We start from the raw sequence: 21,243 nt of genomic DNA on the forward strand, positions 1-21,243 counted from the left end.
CTTTAATAATTTTTCGAGAGTTTAACATAACGTATTTATGACTACCTCTTTTTTTTTTAAATTTTTTTTAATTTTTTTAAACTCCAACTTTGACTAAAATAAAAAATGACCGTTTCTAAAAATTTTTAAGTAAAGGCCATTTGACACGATCACATTTTTTCTCAAATTTTTACGAATAAAAAAATTGAGAATTTTTTTGTCAAATTGACGTTCAAGATTTGTTACAAAATTAATGCAGAAAAAAGTTTCCTGTATGCTAACTTCCAAAATCAAAGGTTTGAGGGTTTATTCTCATTTGGTCCATTATTACTGCGCAGAATTGTGAAATTATTTGTAAATTTTTAGAATATGTTTTAAACATTTTTTTGCAAAAATATTTTCTCCCATTTTGCTACCACGAGAATATTTGTTTAAAAATAAATTCTCAAATTTGTATTCGTAAAAAATTGAGAAAAAATGTGATCGTGTCAAACCGCTTATTTTCACAAAATCCTTAGTTTGACATCAAATTACTTCAATATCGTTGGGTAAATTTATCTCCAACTTGATTGAGTATTCTCTATCAAACAGGCGATGCGTCAATTTATTTGTAATTTCAGCGGGGATTGTGATGAGTTTTTATTTGACAAAACAGAAATACACCTGCTGCTATGGATTTAACAGTAGTGTTTTACTGGTTGCATAGCACACCTTTCTGTTCAACAGAAAAATAACAATTTTTTTTAATTACCAGTGATCGCCATTCGGGATTTATTTCTTCCTAGTATCAGCTATTAGTGGCGTGACCCGCATATTACGTAGCACTTTCGTGTTTTAATAATCAATAGAAAATGTAAAGTTAGAAATTAAAAAGAACAATCCAAATATCAATACAATTATATTATTATTAGTTATAAAAATGAGTTTATCGGTTATTCACATGATGATTATGTTTGAATATTGGATTGATTCGAGATAACACTATAATTTTAGTGTTGACCTTTAAATAAGGTACGATTTTATTTCTGCTGCACTTGCATGTATGAAAAAATCGCCACGTGCATGACTGGAAATTACGTATACATTCACTACGTCAACGTGGCGTTGTTTAGAAAATAATCATGAAAATTGTACATCAAAGATTACATTGTTTTTTTGTTTATGGAGAGATTAAAGATGAACTTGATGGAATTATTTGATAAGAAGATATAATGTATATTAACATAATAATTTACTTTGGACAAGTATGCTAAATATTTCGTTAAATGATTATAAATCTTACTGACCTGGGAATTAAATTTTGAAATCTATTACATTTTATAATTCGTCAGAACGAACAAGTATAATGTTTATGTTGTTGATGCACACAGTGCATTAATGGAAATGGAAATTCGACACCTATTTTTTCGTGAAGTCAAACAACGGGCATTTTTATTTTTACCTCATTCCGTGTCAAAGGTCAAGCTTTATAACCTTCGTTCCTTTTATCAGTGATGAGTTGGATTTTTTCAAGTGATTTTTTAATGCTTAAATAACACAATCGTCAATGTATTGTAATGAAAACTCCACGTGGGTGAACATTTTTTATTTACAAAATTGTAAAACGACACATACAAGTTATTACTCCACCTGTTACTCTTAAAAAATACACAAAAAACACTCACCACGAAATTACTTAAAATAATCCCAAATGGAATAAAATTGATGTCCTTACAAATTGGCGCGTTTTTGCGTTTTAACTCCTTCAGCCAATTTTTGTCCAAGTGAGGGGTCAACTTGCGAGAAGACTTTAATCGTTCGTTCTTGGAGGAAGTCAGCGGCGCCGTTCATAGCGCCAACGATATTAGCAATCAATCTGTTTTTCGCTCCTTGGTCCAAAACCTTTTGGTAAAAAACTGTAGCTTGGCTATAATTGTCTTCGTCTCCAGTGTCGTAGCGAGTCGCTTCTCCAGAGACTGCAAATGGTGGGTTTAGAGCTTTACTTCTTGAGTCATCATCAGGACCGTTGAAACTATTTGGATGATAGTTAGGAGCTCCACCTTGATTACTAAAAGCTTGAAAACCATCTCTTTGATAGTTACGAACTTTGAAGGGACAGTTGACGGGAAGTTGTAAGTAGTTTGGCCCCAAACGATGTCTGTGGGTGTCACCATAAGAGAAGAGACGACCGATCAACATCTTGTCGGGTGATGGTTCAATCCCTGGGATCATATGGGCAGGACTGAATGCGATTTGTTCGACTTCAGCGAAGTAGTTCTCAGGGTTGCGGTTGAGAACGAATTTACCCACAGGGATGAGGGGGTAGTCAGCATGGGGCCAAACTTTTGTCAAATCGAAGGGGTTGAATTTACAAGCTGTGGCTTGTTCCACTGTCATAACTTGAATGTAAGTTGTCCAAGATGGGTGATTTCCGTTGGCAATAGCGTTGTATAAGTCCCTAATGGCGTAATCCGGATCAGTACCACTCAATTCTGCCGCTTTTTTGACGTCTAGATTCTTGATTCCTTGGTCAGTTTTGTGGTGGAATTTGCAATAAACTGATTTTCCTTCAGCATTGACAAGTTTGAAGGTATGAGAACCATAACCATTCATATAGCGGAACCCATCAGGGATACCACGGTCAGACATGAGAATCATAATTTGATGAATAGTTTCAGGTCTTAACGTAATGAAATCCCAAAACATGTTAGGATCCTTAACATGAGTTTGAGGGTTTCTCTTCTGAGAGTGAATAAAATGAGGGAAAAGAATCGGATCACGGATAAAGAAAACCGGTGTGTTGTTACCAACCAAATCCCAAATACCATCCTCAGTGTAGAATTTCATAGCAAAACCACGAGGATCGCGAACGGTGTCAGCAGAACCCGCCTCACCAGCGACTGTCGAAAACCGAATTCCGATTGGTGTTCTTTTTCCAATATTCGAAAATACTTTGGCGGCGGTGTATTTTGTAATGTCATGAGTTACTTCGAAGTATCCAAAAGCACCAGCTCCTTTAGCGTGGACAACACGCTCTGGGATGCGTTCGCGGTCAAAATGAGCCATTTCTTCAATGAAATTGTTGTCTTGAAGAAGCATGGGTCCTCGAGGACCCACAGTCAAAACAGCATCTTTCACTCCGATAGGAGCCCCAGTACCTGTGGTTACCGAGGAGTCATCCTGAAAACAAACGGAAGGAAATGTCCATCAGTGGTTTTTGATAAAGATGTTATTGGGGCGATATAAAAACAAATATCTTATCTAATCGTTGAACAGTAATAATAATAATAATATGCAAAGAGCATGTAAATACTACCCAGAAAATTGTCACTGCAAGTAATCACAGAATTTTTTCGAACTACATTTTACTGAATTAATTAGAAATCGAATACCTAATAATTATGTATAACTAACAACAAAAAAGCAGTAATTTTTAGTCCGTTACGAAATAAGAATTTTTATTTGAGAGCGTCGTTCAGAGCTCTCATTGCGGTGTTGTTGGTGTTAACTTTGCTAAAATGCAAAACCAGTTTATTTGCAAAACAAATTTTAGCTTCTTCAATTTTAGTGGCGTCAACAAAAGGTAGTCCTTGAACTCGAAAATTAAGATATGGAAACATTCGATCTATGTTTATTTTAGAAAACAATAATAGAAGCACTTCAAATGAGAAGACCTTTGATAAAAAAATTATCAGCGTTTTAAATCGGTTTAAAGAAATTTCGCAATTAAAAAATTGTTGCTATATAAAAAAAAATGATATTAAAAACTGTAATAAAATAAATAATTGGACCCTTAAACTTTAATGGTACTTGAACTATTATTGGTAAGTATTATTGTACGTCCCATAAAGGTATAAACATAAACTGTTTGCATAGAAAACACTGCTCGATAGTGAAAATAATCTTTCTTGCAATAAAAAAAAGCCGACAAAATAATAGGTACACTTTAATTTATGAGATTGTGAGACACTCCATTTAAAAATTACATAATACGTTACATAGACCCCAAAAGTGAAAGTAAACTGGCTCCATGCAGTCATTCAACAGGTCCCAAAAGTAGGCTTTTGTTGAATAAGAGATTGAAGCTGTGGGAATTTGCACAAACATAAAAAAGCTTTTTTGATATAAAATATCCCTCGGCATGTATTCAATATCAATAAACAAACAACGATGATATTACATATTTAGTAAAAATGATAATAATTAGATAAATCCACGTGTAATACATAAAAAGTGTTAAAGGTTGCCATTAAATTACAGTCATCTAATCGCCGGTTTGTTTAACTCTGGAAAAAAAACTGCTGATAACAAACAAATTCTAAAACTTTGTGTTAACTATCTAATCCATGAATAAAAAACGTGATATCAGACTGTATATTCTATTCATGGAGATCGATCGAAATATAAATAGAATCGATCAATAAAAAAAATCGTACAATTAAGAACAAATAAATCTGGAAACTTATATCATAAATGTCATCAGGACAGCAAAGCTTAATTTACATTGGATTGTACGATAGGAGATGACCGAATGTCCACAATTTGCTCGTCATTGTATTTGTACTGAAATGATAAAAATTTGTTTTTGTTTTAATGTAGTCGTTTCGAAATCGATTGATTACTTCGGTTTCCCGGCCTCAAGAGTCGATGTCAAAATTTAAGTTTCAAATTTCATGCCCAAAGTTTTTAGGGTGATAAAATTAAAATTACCAAGACAACAGTGACATTTTGATAAATTATGTTAAATAACCTTAAACTATTATGTCAGTCTGACGTTTAATCCCAAGTATGTTCTCTTAAATAATCTATAATTATTTTAGGTTGATTATTCTAAACATTTTTGTAAAAAAGAAATAAAAGTGAAGGGACCAGTGATCAAACTTTTAATTGAACATTTATGTAGACCTAATGATATTTACCCATTGTACAAACAATCGTTTATTTTTCTCTTCCAAAGTTCAAAATACATTTCTAAATTTCTAACCACCTTCATCTAGAACTCATTTCTAAATTTTTCTATTGTTTATATAACCGGTAAATGTTTCTATAATAGATGGATATTAACAAGTAATTATAGCCCCACTTGACATTGTTAATTAGTTATTATCTAGGTGATTCTATCAAGTGACCTATGAGCAACTAAATTTCATTTGTTAAATTATGCAAACAAATGACGGCATTTTTTTTAAGCAAAATGGAAAATTCTAACCTACCTTTGTATTGTTTTTGTAATCCAACAGTTGATTAACAGTTTTGTCCGACATATTTCTGACTTTTAACAAGACACAACGACGATTTTATGTACGTACAAGACGAAATTGACAACAAACAGAACAAAAATGTGACAAGTTCAGAAATATGGGTGTTTATAAACTTGACGAAAACCGGTCACGTGATCTCCAGTGGCGTCGGGGGAGTAGGGGGATTCGATTGATAACAAGAACAAAAAGTGCTTATTCATGTTACGAGAGGGCCGTAAAATTTACTTACTCTAATAATAATTCATGGAAATTGGTTTTACAAGTTCAAAAAAAAATAAAAAAGAACAATACACTTCGAGAAAAAAAAAACTTTAACACCAATTAGCAGAACGTGTAAAATGGCCTTTATTTTCCGAAATGTCAGTAAAGCCGATTTATTCTAAGAAAATCAAAAACTGCCATTACAATTATTAAAAAAAACCTATCATTTTTACAACCTTGAACTCCAAAATACTGTTTCATTGAATTCAAATGAAGGGGTTCATTGTTGAATAATGCATAACATGCCGTAAAAGTTTAAATTAAGAATAAAAAATCGTGTTTTTCAAATAGTGAAACATTTAAACAATCGAAAGAAAAAAATGTAGCAAAAATCGCAACTGAGTTAAAACAAATATGATCAACGTTTTATTAGTCATTCTATTTACAAGTATCTACTGCTCTCTAAATATTTATTATTTAATCTTTTTTCTCTATGGGTGGTGTTTCATACAATTTGAAATCTATTGGTTTATCATAGCCCATTATTCTAGCATAATGATCTGGATTTTCGAACAATCGTGGATCCAAAAACAACGGTTTTCCATTTGCCGTTAACGTCGTAAACATTCCTGGAACATCAGGGACTTTCACAGCATCAGTCTTGAATTCTGTCTGAAATATAAAAAACAATGAGTTAGCAGTATGAAAATTAACAATACTTCACAGGTTTCCATGAATTTTAAATTTAAATATATAAAACAGTGATAATGAAAAACTACTATTTTTGAGGATGTCCAAATTTTAAGTGTTAATCTTTAAATTAAACATAAAACTAGTTAATAGGTATGCAGATTTGAATACCCACCTCTTTTGTGATACAGAAGAAATTTACTGTTCTTGCAATATAACTATCTGTCTCTGGTTTATACAGCAAATGTGTCACATACTTCTTTGTTATTAAATGAAGTAATAATGGTGTCACCAATGTAAAAAATCCTATGAAGGAATAAGCTGCAACTATAATCGGTACATTACCAGTCGATACAATTGCGCTATAAAGAAATGGTTGTCCAACCAGTCCAACTATACTAGACGACAACGAGAACACCTAAAACCGTAATTTAACAAATAATTCACACGAGGCTGTTTACCTACTTTAACGGCCTTAATTTGGGGGGTTAATATTCCATAGTATATTTCTTTCAGTTGCTTTGACTCTGGCGACTTTTGATCAGATGAAAACCATAAGACTTGAGGTCTGTGATTTGGATTCAACTGATGAATTGTGGTGGGTTTTAGAGTTCTAGTAAGTCTCGGGAGGACTGTTATAAGGGGGCGCAAAGACATTTTCGGCGTATTTACAGATTCTAACCTTTAAATTTCACAACATGCTCGATGGGATTTGACAGACGTCAAATTCATGTGACCGGACCTATGCAACTTCCTGGTTTTAGTGTATTGTTGACTGCCTAGCTACACATACCTGTGAAGTTTTTTAATTACAATTTTTTAAATAAGTAGATTTTATTTTGAGTTGTACGTGTTGTCGTGTACATTTGCTTTATTTAAAAATAAAACATAAACCAAAACATGTTTTTTATTCATTTTTATTAATTCTAACCACGTTTCAATTTATTTGGTATGTGATTATAAGATGTTTTATTTGGGTATTTCTTATTCTTATTATCATATTTTATTTCTTCTTTTCAAAGTGGTTGAAATGTAGAACTAGAGTAAAACGGCGCGCATTCGCAAATTAATCATTAAGATAAAAAAATAGTGACACCTTTTGGATAAAAAAAGTAAATTTTATGCATCACAAACGAAAGATGCAGATGCCATTGAAATGGTGTCGCAAGATATGATCGAAAGTGAAGGATCACTTTCACTGATCAAGCTTCGTTGACAAATTAGATTTGTTACTTTTTAAACTGTAAAAATTGAAATTATGCTCAAATCAAGAAATTTATAAAATAACTGACAAATGAAATTTGCGTCCTTTTTATAAGACCACCCAAAAACATGATGACTTTGTTTGTTCATTAATCGGTTGCAGCAACCGCAACTATCTAATGCGAATCTTATAGACAATATCCAAAAATATTTTTCACGGAATTTCATGGAATTCAATTTAATTTCTTAAAAATTGGCAATCTCCCAAGCTCCCTTCAAATTTTTACACTTCCTAAACACATAAATCGGAAAACCTATTTCCCATGACAAAATTTCGGCTCCTAGAAAATACCACATGTTCATCACACATTTCCTCATGGAGCAAAATTCTCGCAAGGCAAGTGAGAATCTTGTAAATGTTGGTCTAGACGTATAACAGCACATAAATGCGTATGTCCCACACAACCAATTTAAATATTAAATAATATGTAAATGAACTGATCAATAAGTTCTAGCTGTTTCCAATCGTTTCCGAGGAATCATTGCGAAAGACAAATGCATACGAATTCTTCAAACATCTTGAGATCAAAGTGATAGGATTCCATTTCATGAAGTTGAATGAAAAATCATTTGAATGTGACGCGTGATTTCTTATTCGGTAACGAAGCAATTCCATGATAGAAGTGGACCTCCTAGTTTTGTTCAGTAGTTTGTGGGATGCAACAGTGCAGGTTGTTAGATCACCGTTCTCTCAAACTTGGCGCCAGTGATTCCTGATTCGTGCAACAAATGGTCTTATAATTCAATAAAAGTGCAGTATGCATTTTAATTTAGACAAAAGTTTTAGTTTAACTGGATTAATATTTGTCTTCTGTAAGTAGTTGTGAATTTTTAATTGCTTTTTCGCACAAAGGCTAACTTCAAATTGGATGCTTAAAAATCAATAATTTAACTAACAATGATTTTTAACGCAGGGACTGGGCATTATATTTAACTTTTTTGCACCCCTTAAATTTATTAATAAACAGTCATAAGAGTGTGGTCATTTCTGTTTTTAACATTTCATATAATTATAATCACACGCGCTTTTAATTTTAATTGCCGTGAAAAGCGTCATAATCTTTGGTGCAACGCAAATTAAGGGTATTTAGAGCAGAACACTCCACCATTGTGACAAAAATTAAAATTTTGAATACAATTTGACAATTAAGAAAAGTGAAGAGACTGTAAACCCAGGTCAGTAAACCAACAGTCGAAAGTTTACAAAAACGATGTAAATTCACCACAAAACCGCGTTTTGGATTCAAATAATTGAACGATTTACCCAGAAAAAACTTCCGTATAATAAACAGTAGCAAACATTTAACGATCGTAATAAGAAAATATCACTTTCATGGGTTTATTTAGAGAAATGTGTCTATAATTCTGTTAGTCATGGGAGATGCAAGCGCGATTCTCATAATGATCCCCTTTCACTATCAGTATCAAAGTATTTTATGAATTGGTAATGCTTATTTATTACTAATACCACAAATGGTAGTGTGTTTTTTTAAGAAAAAGTAAAAGGGACAATTAGATTTGTGTACAATGTTCTAGAAACAAAATAAAATGAGGAAACCGCTGATGCTATTAAACAAATTGTTTTTTTTTATACATAAACGCAAAAATGTATTTCCTGTTTGTGGGTGTTACACATAAAAATGACTCTCAAATTATCGCATAGTTTTCAGAATGATTGCTCATAAAGTACAAACAAAGAAGTGTTTCGTTGTTTCGTCATGTAAACAATAATTCAGAGTACTTGGTTTTATATTTTATTGTCTTTATAAAAATCTCATTTTTGTCTTAAACGTTCCACTTCTCAAAATGTCACATCAGTCTCTCGTCACATCCGCCAATGTTAAAAAGATATAAATACATTTCGTTTTAAATTTAGGTAGTTACCTATTTTCTAATGCAGACAGTTGCATAAATTTCGCTTCCTCATATCAAAAGAAAGGCAATTGATAATAATTTTCAGTCATTTTATTGTCCGCTTAAAAATGTTTAGCATGTAAAACGAATAAGTTGTACTTTACAGTAGACAACACAAAAGTAGAAGAAATACTTAAGTGCTTAAGCACCATCACATGTTGACACTAGTCATCTATTTTTACTTATTTTTAATTTTCAGGGTGCAACTATGTTAATAATACCTGCAAAATGAAAGATTTTATGCTCATTTTTATCCAAACAAATTACCAATCTTTTTACCTTCTAATTTGTTATTGTCGCGCATTTACAATTGCGTTATTTTTACAAAGTAATAGTTCTATTAATGATTAATTAGTTTCATGTCATTCTAAAAAGTTGTTTATAATTACAAGAAACGCTAAACATTTACTTTTAATTACAGTAAATAAATGTCGATGAAATAGATTTTATAACGTAACTTAATCTCCGAAACGGCAGTTTGTTTGAAAGTCCTTTAAACGTAAATTTTAAGCTAATTATAAAATCGTAATAGACAGAATGAGTAAAAATATCTTCAGGAGTATTTGTTTCGAAACAACTTGTCACATGAATGCTTAAGAGCGTTAAAATTAATTACTTATGACGAAAATTAGAAAGAAGAAATTCTCGAAATTCCCACATTTGGGCACAAGCGCGTTGGTAATTTTTTTGCATTATTGAATGTAAATTGGTTCTGCTTTGTCCATTGACAGCAATTTATCACTTTTAAATTATTGTTTTTGCCGGATTTTGCGGTGGTTGTCTTAATTTAATTGCAAATACTTTTGTTCTCTGGTGAACGTAAATTTAATTGCAGTTATAAAAATGATAGTTCTTATTGGAAGGACGTTTTTCTATCAATCAATCAATCGTATATTTATTGGTTTCCATTTTATTATGTAAACATGGCGTATTTTCTACGCAAAGGAAATTTGATTTTGAATAATATTGTTCTTGGTTAGGTTAAAGGAAAAAATATTTTACCAAGATAAGATAAGAGTAAGGAAGTTTTTGCCATGAATTAGAAAGAAAAATGGGGTAGTGTAACTTACTAAGGGTAGAGACACAAAACCATTACAAAGAAAAAATCAACAAGCGAAAAACTAATTCCTTTTAGGAACTAAGCGTCTAAGAAACTATATTAATCAATAATCAATAATCATCTTTTGAATATTTTAGGCTACCATTGCTGCAGCTGTTACAACGAAGAAGGTACTTTTTTAACAACAGGTAAGTTCATGTCATTCTATGCTTCTTAAAGTGGCTAGGAAATAAATTCTTAATTTATCATTTAGAAATGTCAGAAAGCTCGAGCGTTTTATCCTTCCTAGAAAGATTTACATTTTTATGCAAACCATGTAGAACTCTACTCTCGTTTTGAAATATCAGTCATGTCTGACAGAACATGTTTTATCAATAAAGAGCTACACATTATGTCTAGAAAATGATATAAAATCCGATAAAATGTGTCTCATAAATTGCCGGGAGATCCTTATATGGCTGAACTCATTACAATAGAAGGATATTTATTTAAAATTTGTACTTTACTAAATAATAAAAATTGTTTACCATAACAATTGTCCAACAGTGGCCAGACAATGAGTCCTTTTTTTAACCAGGATGTTAATTGGATACGACAATAATTCACATCCTACCCAAAACAATAAAAATGCCTAAGCTGCTCCAACATATAGCTGTAACTTTTCTCAACTGCCAAACTCATAGTTTTTGTATTTTAGCTCCACTTTGTGTTCGCGTCACAATAAAAGCCATATATTTCGTTTTATCCTAGACGTAGGTTGCATTTAAATAAAACACAATTTAAGTACAGTGTTTTGTAATATGATACCTTGTAATGCAACTTCTAATTGTACCTACAAGACATTCTCGGTTGGATGTAGGCGAAACACAAAAATTCAGGAAACTGTATCCGATTCATTCATTATAGTAATAGAGCAAATGTTAGCATAAAAATGTCATTGGCATGATACACGTGGGCCTCAAAATAATAATTTATCCAGTAATCGGTCGGACTGCTACACATGTTTTCTTTTGATGAGATTACCAAGTTTTAGTTTCAAGTACATCACTCATTAATGATTTTTTCAACTACTTGTGCACAGTAGTATCTTTACTGAAAAGTCAGGTAATGACTCACTAGTATGAATAACCAAAAATATGATTTCAATGAAGACAAAAAAATGACAGTTATTGTTCATTCATCGTTTTCAGTATCGCGTAATTACGTGTTTTATGACTTGCAGAGGCGTATTCACAAGATGACGGTCCAAATACAACACCTTCACAATTACTTCATTTGAATTCAACCAAAAATTGTCCGAAGGAATTTAGGAAAAAATGTGAACACACGTGTTATATGAAGAAGGGGAAGCCGTTTTGTAAATGCTTCAAAGGATTTACTCTTGAAAAAAACAAATGTGTAGGTAAGAGAGTCATAAATTAATATAAATGCAAATGTTTGTACATCTATGTGTTAACAAATCGTCTTATAGAAAGATCGCGACGTTTTAATAAAGTATTGATTTGCCGTACCAATGAAAAATTACCAATCCTTGCTAGGTCATTGATTTTGTAAGCTGAAAGAGTTAAAATGAAGCGATATTTTTGTGTGTAAAAGTGCTAAAGTGCACTTATGCTCATGGATACTGACGGCATCATATCAAAGAAGTGTTAATAAATACGCTCCACCATTCTTACGCGTAAAAATGTGTTTCTCCAATATTTGTAACAGAATTTGCGCACTTCTTGTCTAAATTTTCTTCTTTATTATTAACTAATGATTTTCTCAACGGCATCTCATTAAAAAAATAAGAATGACCTACCCACATTCAAGTTTGAGGCAAATTCAAATTAAAATTCGCGGCCTTTTAATTCTTTTAACTCTTCGTCATGAAGTTGCAGTTTATTGCAAACAAAATAGAATTGAAATTTTAACGTCGAAAACATGATATTTTCAGACATTAACGAATGTGCCACAGGATCCCACAACTGCGAAAAAAACTGTATAAACCTCCAGGGCTCATTCCGTTGTCGTTGCCCGGAAGGTTTCCGTCTTTTACCCGACCGAAAATCTTGTGAAGACATCAATGAATGTTTATTAAGAAACGGTCACGGCCCCTGTCAAGAAATATGTGAAAACACTTACGGCTCCTACATTTGCAAATGTCGAAATGGAATACGATTGGCCGCTAATAAACACTCTTGCACTGATTTAGACGAGTGCCATGAAGGAAGATCGGGGTGCTCTCATGGCTGTATTAACACCCATGGAAGAGTATACTGTACTTGTCCAATAGGTTTACAATTAGGCAAAGATTGGAAGACATGCAAAGGTGATTAGTTTCTCTTTTAAGCGTTTAAATCATATTTAATTTACAAAAGCATTAATTTTGTAGATGTGGATGAGTGCGCAGATCCGAAGATTAAAGAAAGCTGCGGTCACGGATGTGTGAATACCGTAGGATCGTACTTTTGTAAGAAGAATGCGACAGAGAGGATCCGAGAGATTTTGGCGGATCAAGCAATGGCAATGGATGATATTGAAGACTATGGCGAAGAAGACGACTATGGAGATGGAGGCGGAGATTACGAGTCTGAGGATCAATACGAAGACGAGGATTACGAAGCAGAAACCGAAAAAGCAGTCACTACTAAAGCTCCAGATGAGAAACACAATAACACAGAGAACCTGTCAGATAACGAGACGTTTGAAAGTATTCACGAAAAGAACACATCAGAACTACCGCCTGAATACGAAGAATCGGTTAATAAAGTGCCTGAATTACGACTAGACGACGTTTTCAACGAGAAGAATGCAGTTGATACAAACGTGATTCAAAACAGAATTGAAGAGACTCCAGAGAAAGAATATTTTGAGCCCGCACCTGTCATAAACGCCCCCAAAGAAGTTGAGACCGAACAAACAAATTACGACGATGAAGATGACGATGACAATGAAGAGGAGGACTATGAAGACATAACTACCATCGGAACTCCAGTAGTAAACACCGAAAAAGAGTCAGAAGCCAGTGAAAACATTCTGACCACGGTAGCAAACGCTCCTTCGGAAGACTACGAAGAAAATTACACAGAAGTAACTGTTGAAAAACCTGAAAACAACGACTACACTGATTCTAACACTAATAATGCTTCCACCACTGAAGAACAACCTACCACAACTGAAGAAGCTTCAGAAAACAACACGGAGAGAGACTACGAAGAGTACGATAACGAAGACGAAGATGATGAATATGACGACGAAGACGAAGGCGATGATTGTGACGACGGATACTATCTCAACGACAAAGGGGAGTGTATTGGTAAGTATTAACACTAAACTCTTCGAATTTTAAATTTCTTTCTAGATCTCGATGAATGCGAGACTGGAAATTCCGAGTGCTCCCACGGTTGTGAAAACACAGATGGTGGCTACAAGTGCACTTGCCCCAAAGGCTTCGAACTATCATCAGATTTTAACACTTGCCAAGACATTAATGAGTGTGTTTCCAACCCCTGCGCTTACAAGTGTGTTAACAGAGTAGGGACATTCTACTGCGAGTGCCCAGAAGGGTACGTTGTTCTCCGAAACAACAGTTGTGGCAAAGTCTCATGTCCTCATGGCCACACTATCGTTGACCGCGACTTCCAATGCATCTGCGTCAATGGATACGTCCGCAGTAGTGATGGTGTTAACTGTGACGACGTCAATGAATGCGAAGGTGACCACGGATGTTCACAAAACTGCATCAATTCCAGAGGATCATTCTCTTGCTCTTGTAACGAAGGTTACTCGTTAAACGACGACTTCAAAACTTGCAGTGATGTAGATGAGTGTCTCCAAGACAACAAGTGTTCACAGAAATGTGAAAATTTGGATGGTAGCTACCGTTGTCTTTGCCACGACGGCTACGAGTTAGATGAAGACAAAGCAACCTGTGTTGACATAAATGAGTGCGAACAGAAGCACTTCAACTACTGCGATCAGTTATGTGAGAACAACGAAGGAGGATACGAGTGTTCTTGTAAGCCAGGCTTCCAACTTCTTGAAGATGGAGCAAACTGTGAAGACGTCAACGAATGTCTTGTCAACAACGGAAATTGTTCGCATGTCTGCAAAAATTCACTTGGGTCATTCTCCTGCGAGTGTAATGAGGGATTTCAGTTGGACAAAGACAACAGAACTTGCCTTCAAATAGACCCATGCATTGATAACGGAGGGTGTTCCCACATTTGTACGAATATCGATGGTAAACCTGAGTGCGGCTGCCCTGAAGGATACGAATTAGAAGGAAAAACTTGTGTTAAAATCAACCAGTGTCTTATCAACAATGGAGGCTGTTCCCATTTCTGCGAATATGTTAACGAAGAAGTGAACTGCATGTGCCCCGAAATGCATGAACTAAAGAATCAAACGTATTGCGTTGAGATCGATCTGTGTTTAGAAGACAACGGAGGTTGCTCTCATGTTTGTACTTCCTTCAACCACTCAATTGTGTGTTCTTGTCCTCAAACACACCACTTGGGTAACGAAACGCACTGTTTTCTGAAAAACCCATGCTTGGTAGACAACGGCGGATGTTCCCACTTTTGCAGTTTTACTAACGACGAGTTTTCTTGTAACTGCCCGGAAAACTACTACTTAGAAGGAAAGACGTGTTACCGAGAAGATCCGTGTCTGATCAACAACGGGGGCTGCTCACATGAGTGCTACTCAGATGACAACGGAGAGATTACTTGTTCGTGTCCGGAGGACCACAAGTTGGTAAACAAGACCTGTGTTCTAATAGATCCATGCGAAGAAAACAATGGAAACTGTTCCCATATCTGTTCCTCTGAACATAACAAAGTCACTTGTTCATGTCCCAATAACAGTTTCAAGTTAATCAACGAAACATTTTGTGAAAAGATAGATCTCTGCAAGAACGAGAACGGGGGTTGTTCTCACACGTGCGAACACGAGGAAGAAGACGTCCGGTGCTCTTGTCCTGTCAACTACTACTTGAATGGTGATGGAAAAAATTGTATTTTGGTGGATCCTTGTTCTGACAACAACGGGGGATGCTCGCATGTTTGTAAGAACGTAAACTCCAAACCAAAATGTTCATGCCCGGAGTTTTATAATCTTACCGATGACAAGACTTGTGTTCGCATCAGTTTATGCTCAATCAACAACGGTGGGTGCTCTCACGAGTGTGTTGAAGAAGGTACTCAAGTGTACTGTCTGTGTCCCAGTGGATATAAACTCCAAGGTAAAACTTGTGTTGTAAACAACCCCTGCGAGACAAACAACGGGGGTTGTTCTCACAAATGTAAAAATCTAAATGGAACGGTGCTCTGTTCCTGTCCCGAGTACCACAGCTTGGTTGGTAAAGAATGTTTACTGGTAGATCCATGCTTAACCACCGAAAATGGTGGTTGTTCCCATGAGTGCGTCTTTGAGCACAACGTGGTGTACTGCCTCTGCCCCGAAGGCTACCGTTTAGAAAACAAAACTTGCATTAAACAGAACCCATGTGCCATTAAAAACGGAGGCTGCTCACATATTTGCGAGTTTGTCGATGACCGAGTCACGTGCAAGTGCCCCCCGGAATACGAACTATTTGGGAAAATCTGCTTCAAATCTAACCCTTGTCTGGTTAATAACGGTGGTTGCTCCCACACCTGCATAAACATCAATGGAAATGTTAAATGCTCATGTCCTGTAGGACATAAACTCAATGAAAAAATTTGCATTGAAGAAAATTCCTGTTTGCGCAACAACGGGGGGTGTTCCCACGAATGCCGCAGTATTAACGGGAAGCCCCATTGCTTTTGTCCCTCAGGTTACGTTCTCAGACCTAACGGGCTCACTTGCAAAGAGATTAATGAATGTAAAATTCATCGGGGGGGTTGTTCGCATGGTTGCAAAAATGTACCAGGATCTTACGAATGCACGTGTCCCATCGGATTCCAGCTAAGTTCCGATAATAGAACATGCACTGACGTCAATGAGTGCTCAAGTAACAACGGAAATTGTCAAATGATCTGTAGAAACTACCGAGGAGGGCACCAATGTGATTGCGACACAGGCTTCATTCTACAAAACGATGGTAGATCTTGCAAACTCCAAAATTTCATAAATTGTCCAATACCACCCGCACCAGAAGACGGAGTTATTCAATGTTCTAATCCTGACAACTCCAATTTTATACCACCAGGATCAAAATGCATGGTCTGGTGCAACGAGGGCTTCAAACTTAGAGGAGACTCGGTAAGAATCTGCCAGGCGAATGGAAGCTGGAAAAGGCCCGGACCTTCTTGTTCCGGTAAGACAAAAAGTTCAAAGAAGGCTATTTACCAGTAGTTTTAGCCGCAGCTTGTCCACGATTACCTCCGATTAAAAACGGATGGCTTCTTCCAAGTAATTGTAACCATGGACACACTTACACCGGGGAGCAGTGCCGGATTTATTGCAGGAAGGGCTATAAGTTGCGGCATGAATACGAAACGTTAACGTGTGGCGACGATTTGGCGTGGGAACCGCATAATGTGTTAAATAGGTTCCAAGATATTTGTGTAAGAGGTAATGTTTATCAGAAACCAAAATTTTCTTCATTCAATGCAAATGCATCATTGGTTGTACAACTTTCTCAACTGATTCTTCAATAATCCTTTTTTTTAAGACATTGGGCACACCTTCATTAAATGCCCCGGCCACGGTCAACTGACGTATACGTTACCCCCAGGACAAAGACACATGTATGCTAAGATCCCTCAACCGGAAACAAACGCCAATTGGATGAAGTACTTCCTTTTGAATTAGCGTAAACTTTTTACTTTGTACGAAATTTTAGGGACGTGAGGTCTGACCCAAGTTGGGGCATGCAACTAGGCACGATACTACCAGCCGGACGGACAGAATTAACATTTTTCGCAGAACAAGATGGTTCCGTACAATCGAACTCAACATCTTGCAAATTAACCATCACAGTGTTGGACATAGAAGACCCAGTGGTGTCTGGATGCCCCACAAATATGGAGTACACTTTACCCAGTGGCCATACTAGTCAGTTGGTGTATTGGAAGGAACCACAGTTTGAAGATAACGTTGGGATCGCCACTCTTTACAAATCAAGAGTAAAATGATATTTATAATAGATTCAGGTAATGAAAGATAATTTTAGGAGCCGGGAACCAGTTTCGGGGTTGGTTTACACCACGTAAATTACGTAGCTAGTGACGAAGCTGGAAATCGAGCTTTTTGCCATTTTACAGTAGATATAAGAGGTGGGTACCAAAATCTAACACCCTTAAATTGATCGTGTTGATTTATAGAAGTTCTTGATGTAATTCCTTCAAATTCGGCTGTCTCCAATTTCAAGCGAATGGCTGAACCTTACCGAGCTGTTTTGGTATGTCCGAGCGGAGTACAATACACATCGAGCTCCCCAGAAGCTTATAACGTAAGTAATTGGTACTTTGGAACAATTATTAATTCTAAGTCTTTCAGAAAAAAATTACTAGTGAAGCTGGTTGTTACTGGAAACATGTCAGAGTAACACGTCCTCCACAGGCACAAAGCTACAGAATTCCGCCTCACAAAATACACAGTGGAAGTCGTTTACCACCTCATTTACGACAGAAACACAGATATTTTGACTGGTACGAGAAGTGTTGTTAAGTTTATGTTCAAGAATTTTATTAGTGTCATTTTGCTTATTTTGTATAACTGCCAATATTTTCGTATTTAATGTAACGATTTAAAAAATAAATCTTAACTATAAAGGAGCCTAAATTTTATTTTCCGACGACCACTATAAAATATGCCACATTTCATACAGTTTTCTCGTAGTGAAAATTCGATTTCACACTCGTTTGCTTAAGCCACTCGCCTACGGCTCGTGGCTCAATTCTGCAAAACTCGTGTGAAATCTTACATTTTCAACACTTGTTATACAATATACTATTTTTCATGGGGTGGTAATAAAACCGTTCTATAAAAGAGGTGGAAAGAATACCACCATAAAATGGTACGAATTTTGTTTATCGTTTTAAAGTGAATTAGTATAAAAATATCGTTGAAATTATATGTGTAGAAAAACGATAAGAGAACAATAAGTAAAGTCATTATCCATTTCAATTGCAGTTTTGCACATGCTTACCTGTTCACTAAGCTCTCTAAAGCAAACTTGTGAGTCTTTCTTTATTTTTTACATTGCGGTAAGTCACGAAATAGCTATTATTTAATATTCAAATTATATGTTTGTCAACATGAGTAACCACTTTACATACATATCTTCAAAAACAACTAAAGTTACGACTCTACTGATAAAACTAACTTTTGTAAGTTCTCATTTCCCCTGAATAAAAACAGACCTTCAATTTCATTCAATTAAGTAATGATCGGCCTTATTAAAAAACGGCACTTATAAAAATTGCCGTAATTTTGATAACTCTGTAGTTGCAGACTAGAAAATTACCCACAAAAGGTAGATAAGACATGAATTATTATTTATAGAAAAAATGCATTACCTAGATAAACATGCATGTTATGAAAGCGGTCACTCGACGAAATTGCTGTTTACACAACGTTTAACTCTACTTTTTTTGATTTTGGTCGTAACAACAAATTAATAATTTAACAAAAGTATATTTCTAAATTTGTAGGAATGCAGGTATTCAGGCCGGGTCAATAACAACTTCAATAGAACTTCAACATCACAATCTTATCAGAATTATTCTTTATTTCAGAAATCCTTCAAACAATTGGACATTCAATGTGTTGAACGACATGAAAAATGTTTCTTCCTTCTTTGAAATCAAGAATTATTTTAGTTTTATTAATCATTTCCGCAGCTCTTACCATTTTAGCAGTTTTTTTGATAACTCATGTTATTCCTGGGATAATAAAAAGTGAAATATTTAAGGTAAGTGTGTTATTTTTCTCCACTTTTTACCTTTCTGGCATTTTAGAATGTGAGACTAGTTAGAGGAACGGAGCAATTCGATAATTTTGTCGAAATACCTTTTCCTTTAAGTTTTGAAGTGTATCTTTTCAATGTGGAAAACCCCGATGGCATTTTAAAAGGAGAAAAACCAGCCCTTAAAGAAGTAGGACCTTACGTTTACAAGTAATACCCTCCAACTCGTAACAAATCCTCTATCTAATATATTCTAATTCAGAGAACATCGGCGAAAGACAATCAATCATAAGAATGAAGAAAAAGACACCATTTCTTACCGAGAACGAGAAATATTTGAGTTTGATAAAGAAGCCTCTGGAAACTTGTCGGACACTGATTTTGTAACAATGCTGAATTTGCCTTTGATTGTAAGACGTTTTTGTCACCACTTCAAATTAAAGTTACTTTGTAGGGTACTTTACAAATCGCAGAAGACCTCGGAGAAGCCGGTCTAATATCCCAATGCCTCTCTGACATCTTCCCTAACATGAGCTCCGTTTTCATTAAAGTAAGAGTGAAAGACGCTTTATTTGACGGGCTGCGTTTCTGTATCCGACACTTTTCTCTGTGCGAAATTCCAAGAACCATCGTTTGCAGAATGTGCGAAACTAAAAAGAATGTGGAGAAACTACCAGATGATTCCTTAATCTTCTCATTTTTTCGTTATGTAAGACCAACTCGTATGTTACAATCACAATAAAAATTTTCTTATAGAAAAATAATACGGACGACGCCTTGTTTACGATGAGAGATGGTATCGACGATGTACGGGTTTTGGGAAGAATAGTCAGTTTGAATAATTCGATTTATACGCACTTTTGGAGGAAAAGCAGTAAATGTGATCAAATTAATGGAACGTACGGTACTGTGTTTCCTCCACAAATAGAAAAGAATTATACGTTTGACATGTACTCGACTGATATTTGCAGGTGAGTGAAAACACTGCCGAAATTTTTATTTGTATTGTACTGTGGTTGCAGAAGTGTAAAAATCGAATTTATAAAAGAAGATTCTTATAAAGATATCAAAGGTTATATGTTTTCTCCAAACAATTTAACGCTACGATCGAAAGACGAGAATGAAACAGAGGACTGTTTCTGTGATAAACAGACGAAAGGAGTTAATCGAGAAGAAACATGCTTTTTGGATGGAGTGGTCGATTTGCAGCCGTGCATCGGTAAGTTTTTATTACAAATTTTGAACAAAAGTGTAAAATGTTCCCAGTTTAAAATTTCGTGTTGCAGACGCTCCCGTTTTGCTTTCGTTTCCACACTTCTTGTGGGCCGACACTGCGTATTTGGAGGCTGTAGATGGGATTTTACCTAATGAAGAACTACACCGAACTTTTTTATTGATAGAACCGGTAATACAAAACAATTGTTTCTACATATGATAAATTTTAAGATATCATAGGACACAGGAACACCTCTTCAAGCTAAAAATAGGATTCAGATGAATGCAGTTCTTCGTCCCATTAGCGGAATAAGATCCACCACAAATCTGCCCCGAACCGTATTGCCTCTTTTATGGGTAGAAGAAGTAAGTCACATTGTAACGAAATCAATAAATTACCAACTTAAAAGTCCATATTTATGTAATTTCGATAATAATATAACCCTGAACTGTTTGTTTCAGGACGTTTCGTTACCAGACAAATACATAAACAAGTTGAAAGAATCGTACTTCGATACAGTAAAAATTGTGGATATTTCTAAATGGGCATTTCTTGGTATAACTTCAACAGTTACAGTGATGTTGAGCACTTATTTTATATGGCAACAACGATCATCTTAAAGTTTGAAACGTACTTGTAGTTTCTTTTAGACATTAAATTAAAACATGACATTGAAGTGTCTCCAATTTATTTTAAGAAAAAAGAACTGCTTGAGACTGCAATAATGTTGAAAAAAATGTTGCAGAAACTTATTGTTTGAGGTGCAAAAACATTTTATTCTTATAAAACATGGAATAACAAG

General features: G+C 35.1%; 4 protein-coding genes across 7 annotated transcripts; 2 read left to right on the forward strand and 2 right to left on the reverse strand.

Moving 5' to 3' along the window:
• Window positions 1-1,549: 1,549 nt before the first annotated feature.
• On the reverse strand, window positions 1,550-5,384 carry LOC148179500 (catalase-like). Its single transcript, XM_088029798.1, has 2 exons — window positions 5,172-5,384; window positions 1,550-3,138 (listed from the first exon to the last, which is right to left on the reverse strand). Exons 1-2 carry the CDS (start codon window positions 5,220-5,222, stop codon window positions 1,690-1,692), a joined length of 1,500 nt encoding a protein of 499 aa, XP_087885924.1. The 5' UTR covers window positions 5,223-5,384; the 3' UTR covers window positions 1,550-1,689.
• A 449-nt stretch (window positions 5,385-5,833) lies between these two features.
• LOC148179501 (transmembrane protein 70 homolog, mitochondrial) lies at window positions 5,834-6,856 on the reverse strand. The gene is made up of 3 exons (XM_088029999.1): window positions 6,576-6,856; window positions 6,286-6,528; window positions 5,834-6,092 (listed from the first exon to the last, which is right to left on the reverse strand). Exons 1-3 carry the CDS (start codon window positions 6,765-6,767, stop codon window positions 5,898-5,900), a joined length of 630 nt encoding a protein of 209 aa, XP_087886125.1. The 5' UTR covers window positions 6,768-6,856; the 3' UTR covers window positions 5,834-5,897.
• A 1,022-nt stretch (window positions 6,857-7,878) lies between these two features.
• Window positions 7,879-18,092, forward strand: frac (faulty attraction). The gene is made up of 12 exons (XM_088030313.1): window positions 7,879-8,186; window positions 10,485-10,535; window positions 11,570-11,749; window positions 12,284-12,658; window positions 12,722-13,645; window positions 13,691-16,630; window positions 16,675-16,887; window positions 16,988-17,108; window positions 17,159-17,441; window positions 17,489-17,591; window positions 17,640-17,767; window positions 17,815-18,092. The coding sequence occupies exons 1-12, from the start codon at window positions 8,132-8,134 to the stop codon at window positions 17,983-17,985; spliced, it is 5,544 nt and encodes a 1,847-aa protein (XP_087886439.1). The 5' UTR covers window positions 7,879-8,131; the 3' UTR covers window positions 17,986-18,092.
• Window positions 18,093-18,449: 357 nt separating this feature from the next.
• Window positions 18,450-21,117, forward strand: LOC148179503 (sensory neuron membrane protein 2-like). 4 transcript variants are annotated; one of them, XM_088029780.1, is made up of 10 exons: window positions 18,450-18,524; window positions 19,056-19,231; window positions 19,278-19,435; window positions 19,488-19,635; window positions 19,680-19,934; window positions 19,982-20,196; window positions 20,248-20,444; window positions 20,512-20,630; window positions 20,681-20,806; window positions 20,903-21,117. In XM_088029780.1, exons 2-10 carry the CDS (start codon window positions 19,103-19,105, stop codon window positions 21,059-21,061), a joined length of 1,506 nt encoding a protein of 501 aa, XP_087885906.1. In that variant the 5' UTR covers window positions 18,450-18,524; window positions 19,056-19,102; the 3' UTR covers window positions 21,062-21,117. The 4 variants fall into 4 exon arrangements, with proteins under 4 accessions (XP_087885906.1, XP_087885907.1, XP_087885905.1 ...); XM_088029781.1 differs by lacking the exon at window positions 18,450-18,524 and adding an exon at window positions 18,742-18,793; XM_088029779.1 differs by lacking the exon at window positions 18,450-18,524 and adding an exon at window positions 18,830-18,920 and having other exon boundaries at window positions 18,972-19,231.
• The last annotated feature ends 126 nt before the right edge of the window (window positions 21,118-21,243 follow it).

This window comes from Gnatocerus cornutus, chromosome 2 (assembly GCF_029298725.1).
Source record: "Gnatocerus cornutus isolate USDA-ARS CGAHR chromosome 2, icGnaCorn1.1, whole genome shotgun sequence".
Classification (NCBI taxonomy): Eukaryota; Metazoa; Arthropoda; class Insecta; order Coleoptera; family Tenebrionidae; genus Gnatocerus; species Gnatocerus cornutus.

Bases quoted from the DNA above. Each gene is read 5' to 3' on its own strand.
- LOC148179500 (XM_088029798.1), bottom strand. From the start codon at position 5,222: ATGTCGGACAAAACTGTTAATCAACTGTTGGATTACAAAAACAATACA. The intron at 3,139-5,171 runs GTAGGTTAGAAT...GTTTGTTTTCAG, and splicing joins ATTACAAAAACAATACAAAG to GATGACTCCTCGGTAACCAC.
- frac (XM_088030313.1), top strand. From the start codon at position 8,132: ATGCATTTTAATTTAGACAAAAGTTTTAGTTTAACTGGATTAATATTT. The intron at 17,592-17,639 runs GTGGGTACCAAA...GTTGATTTATAG, and splicing joins TTTTACAGTAGATATAAGAG to AAGTTCTTGATGTAATTCCT. The intron at 17,768-17,814 runs GTAAGTAATTGG...TAAGTCTTTCAG, and splicing joins GCTCCCCAGAAGCTTATAAC to AAAAAAATTACTAGTGAAGC.
- LOC148179501 (XM_088029999.1), bottom strand. From the start codon at position 6,767: ATGTCTTTGCGCCCCCTTATAACAGTCCTCCCGAGACTTACTAGAACT. The intron at 6,529-6,575 runs GTAGGTAAACAG...TTACGGTTTTAG, and splicing joins CCCAAATTAAGGCCGTTAAA to GTGTTCTCGTTGTCGTCTAG. The intron at 6,093-6,285 runs GTGGGTATTCAA...TTTATATTTCAG, and splicing joins TCTTCTGTATCACAAAAGAG to ACAGAATTCAAGACTGATGC.
- LOC148179503 (XM_088029780.1), top strand. From the start codon at position 19,103: ATGTTTCTTCCTTCTTTGAAATCAAGAATTATTTTAGTTTTATTAATC. The intron at 19,935-19,981 runs GTAAGACCAACT...ATTTTCTTATAG, and splicing joins TCTTCTCATTTTTTCGTTAT to AAAAATAATACGGACGACGC. The intron at 20,197-20,247 runs GTGAGTGAAAAC...CTGTGGTTGCAG, and splicing joins TACTCGACTGATATTTGCAG to AAGTGTAAAAATCGAATTTA.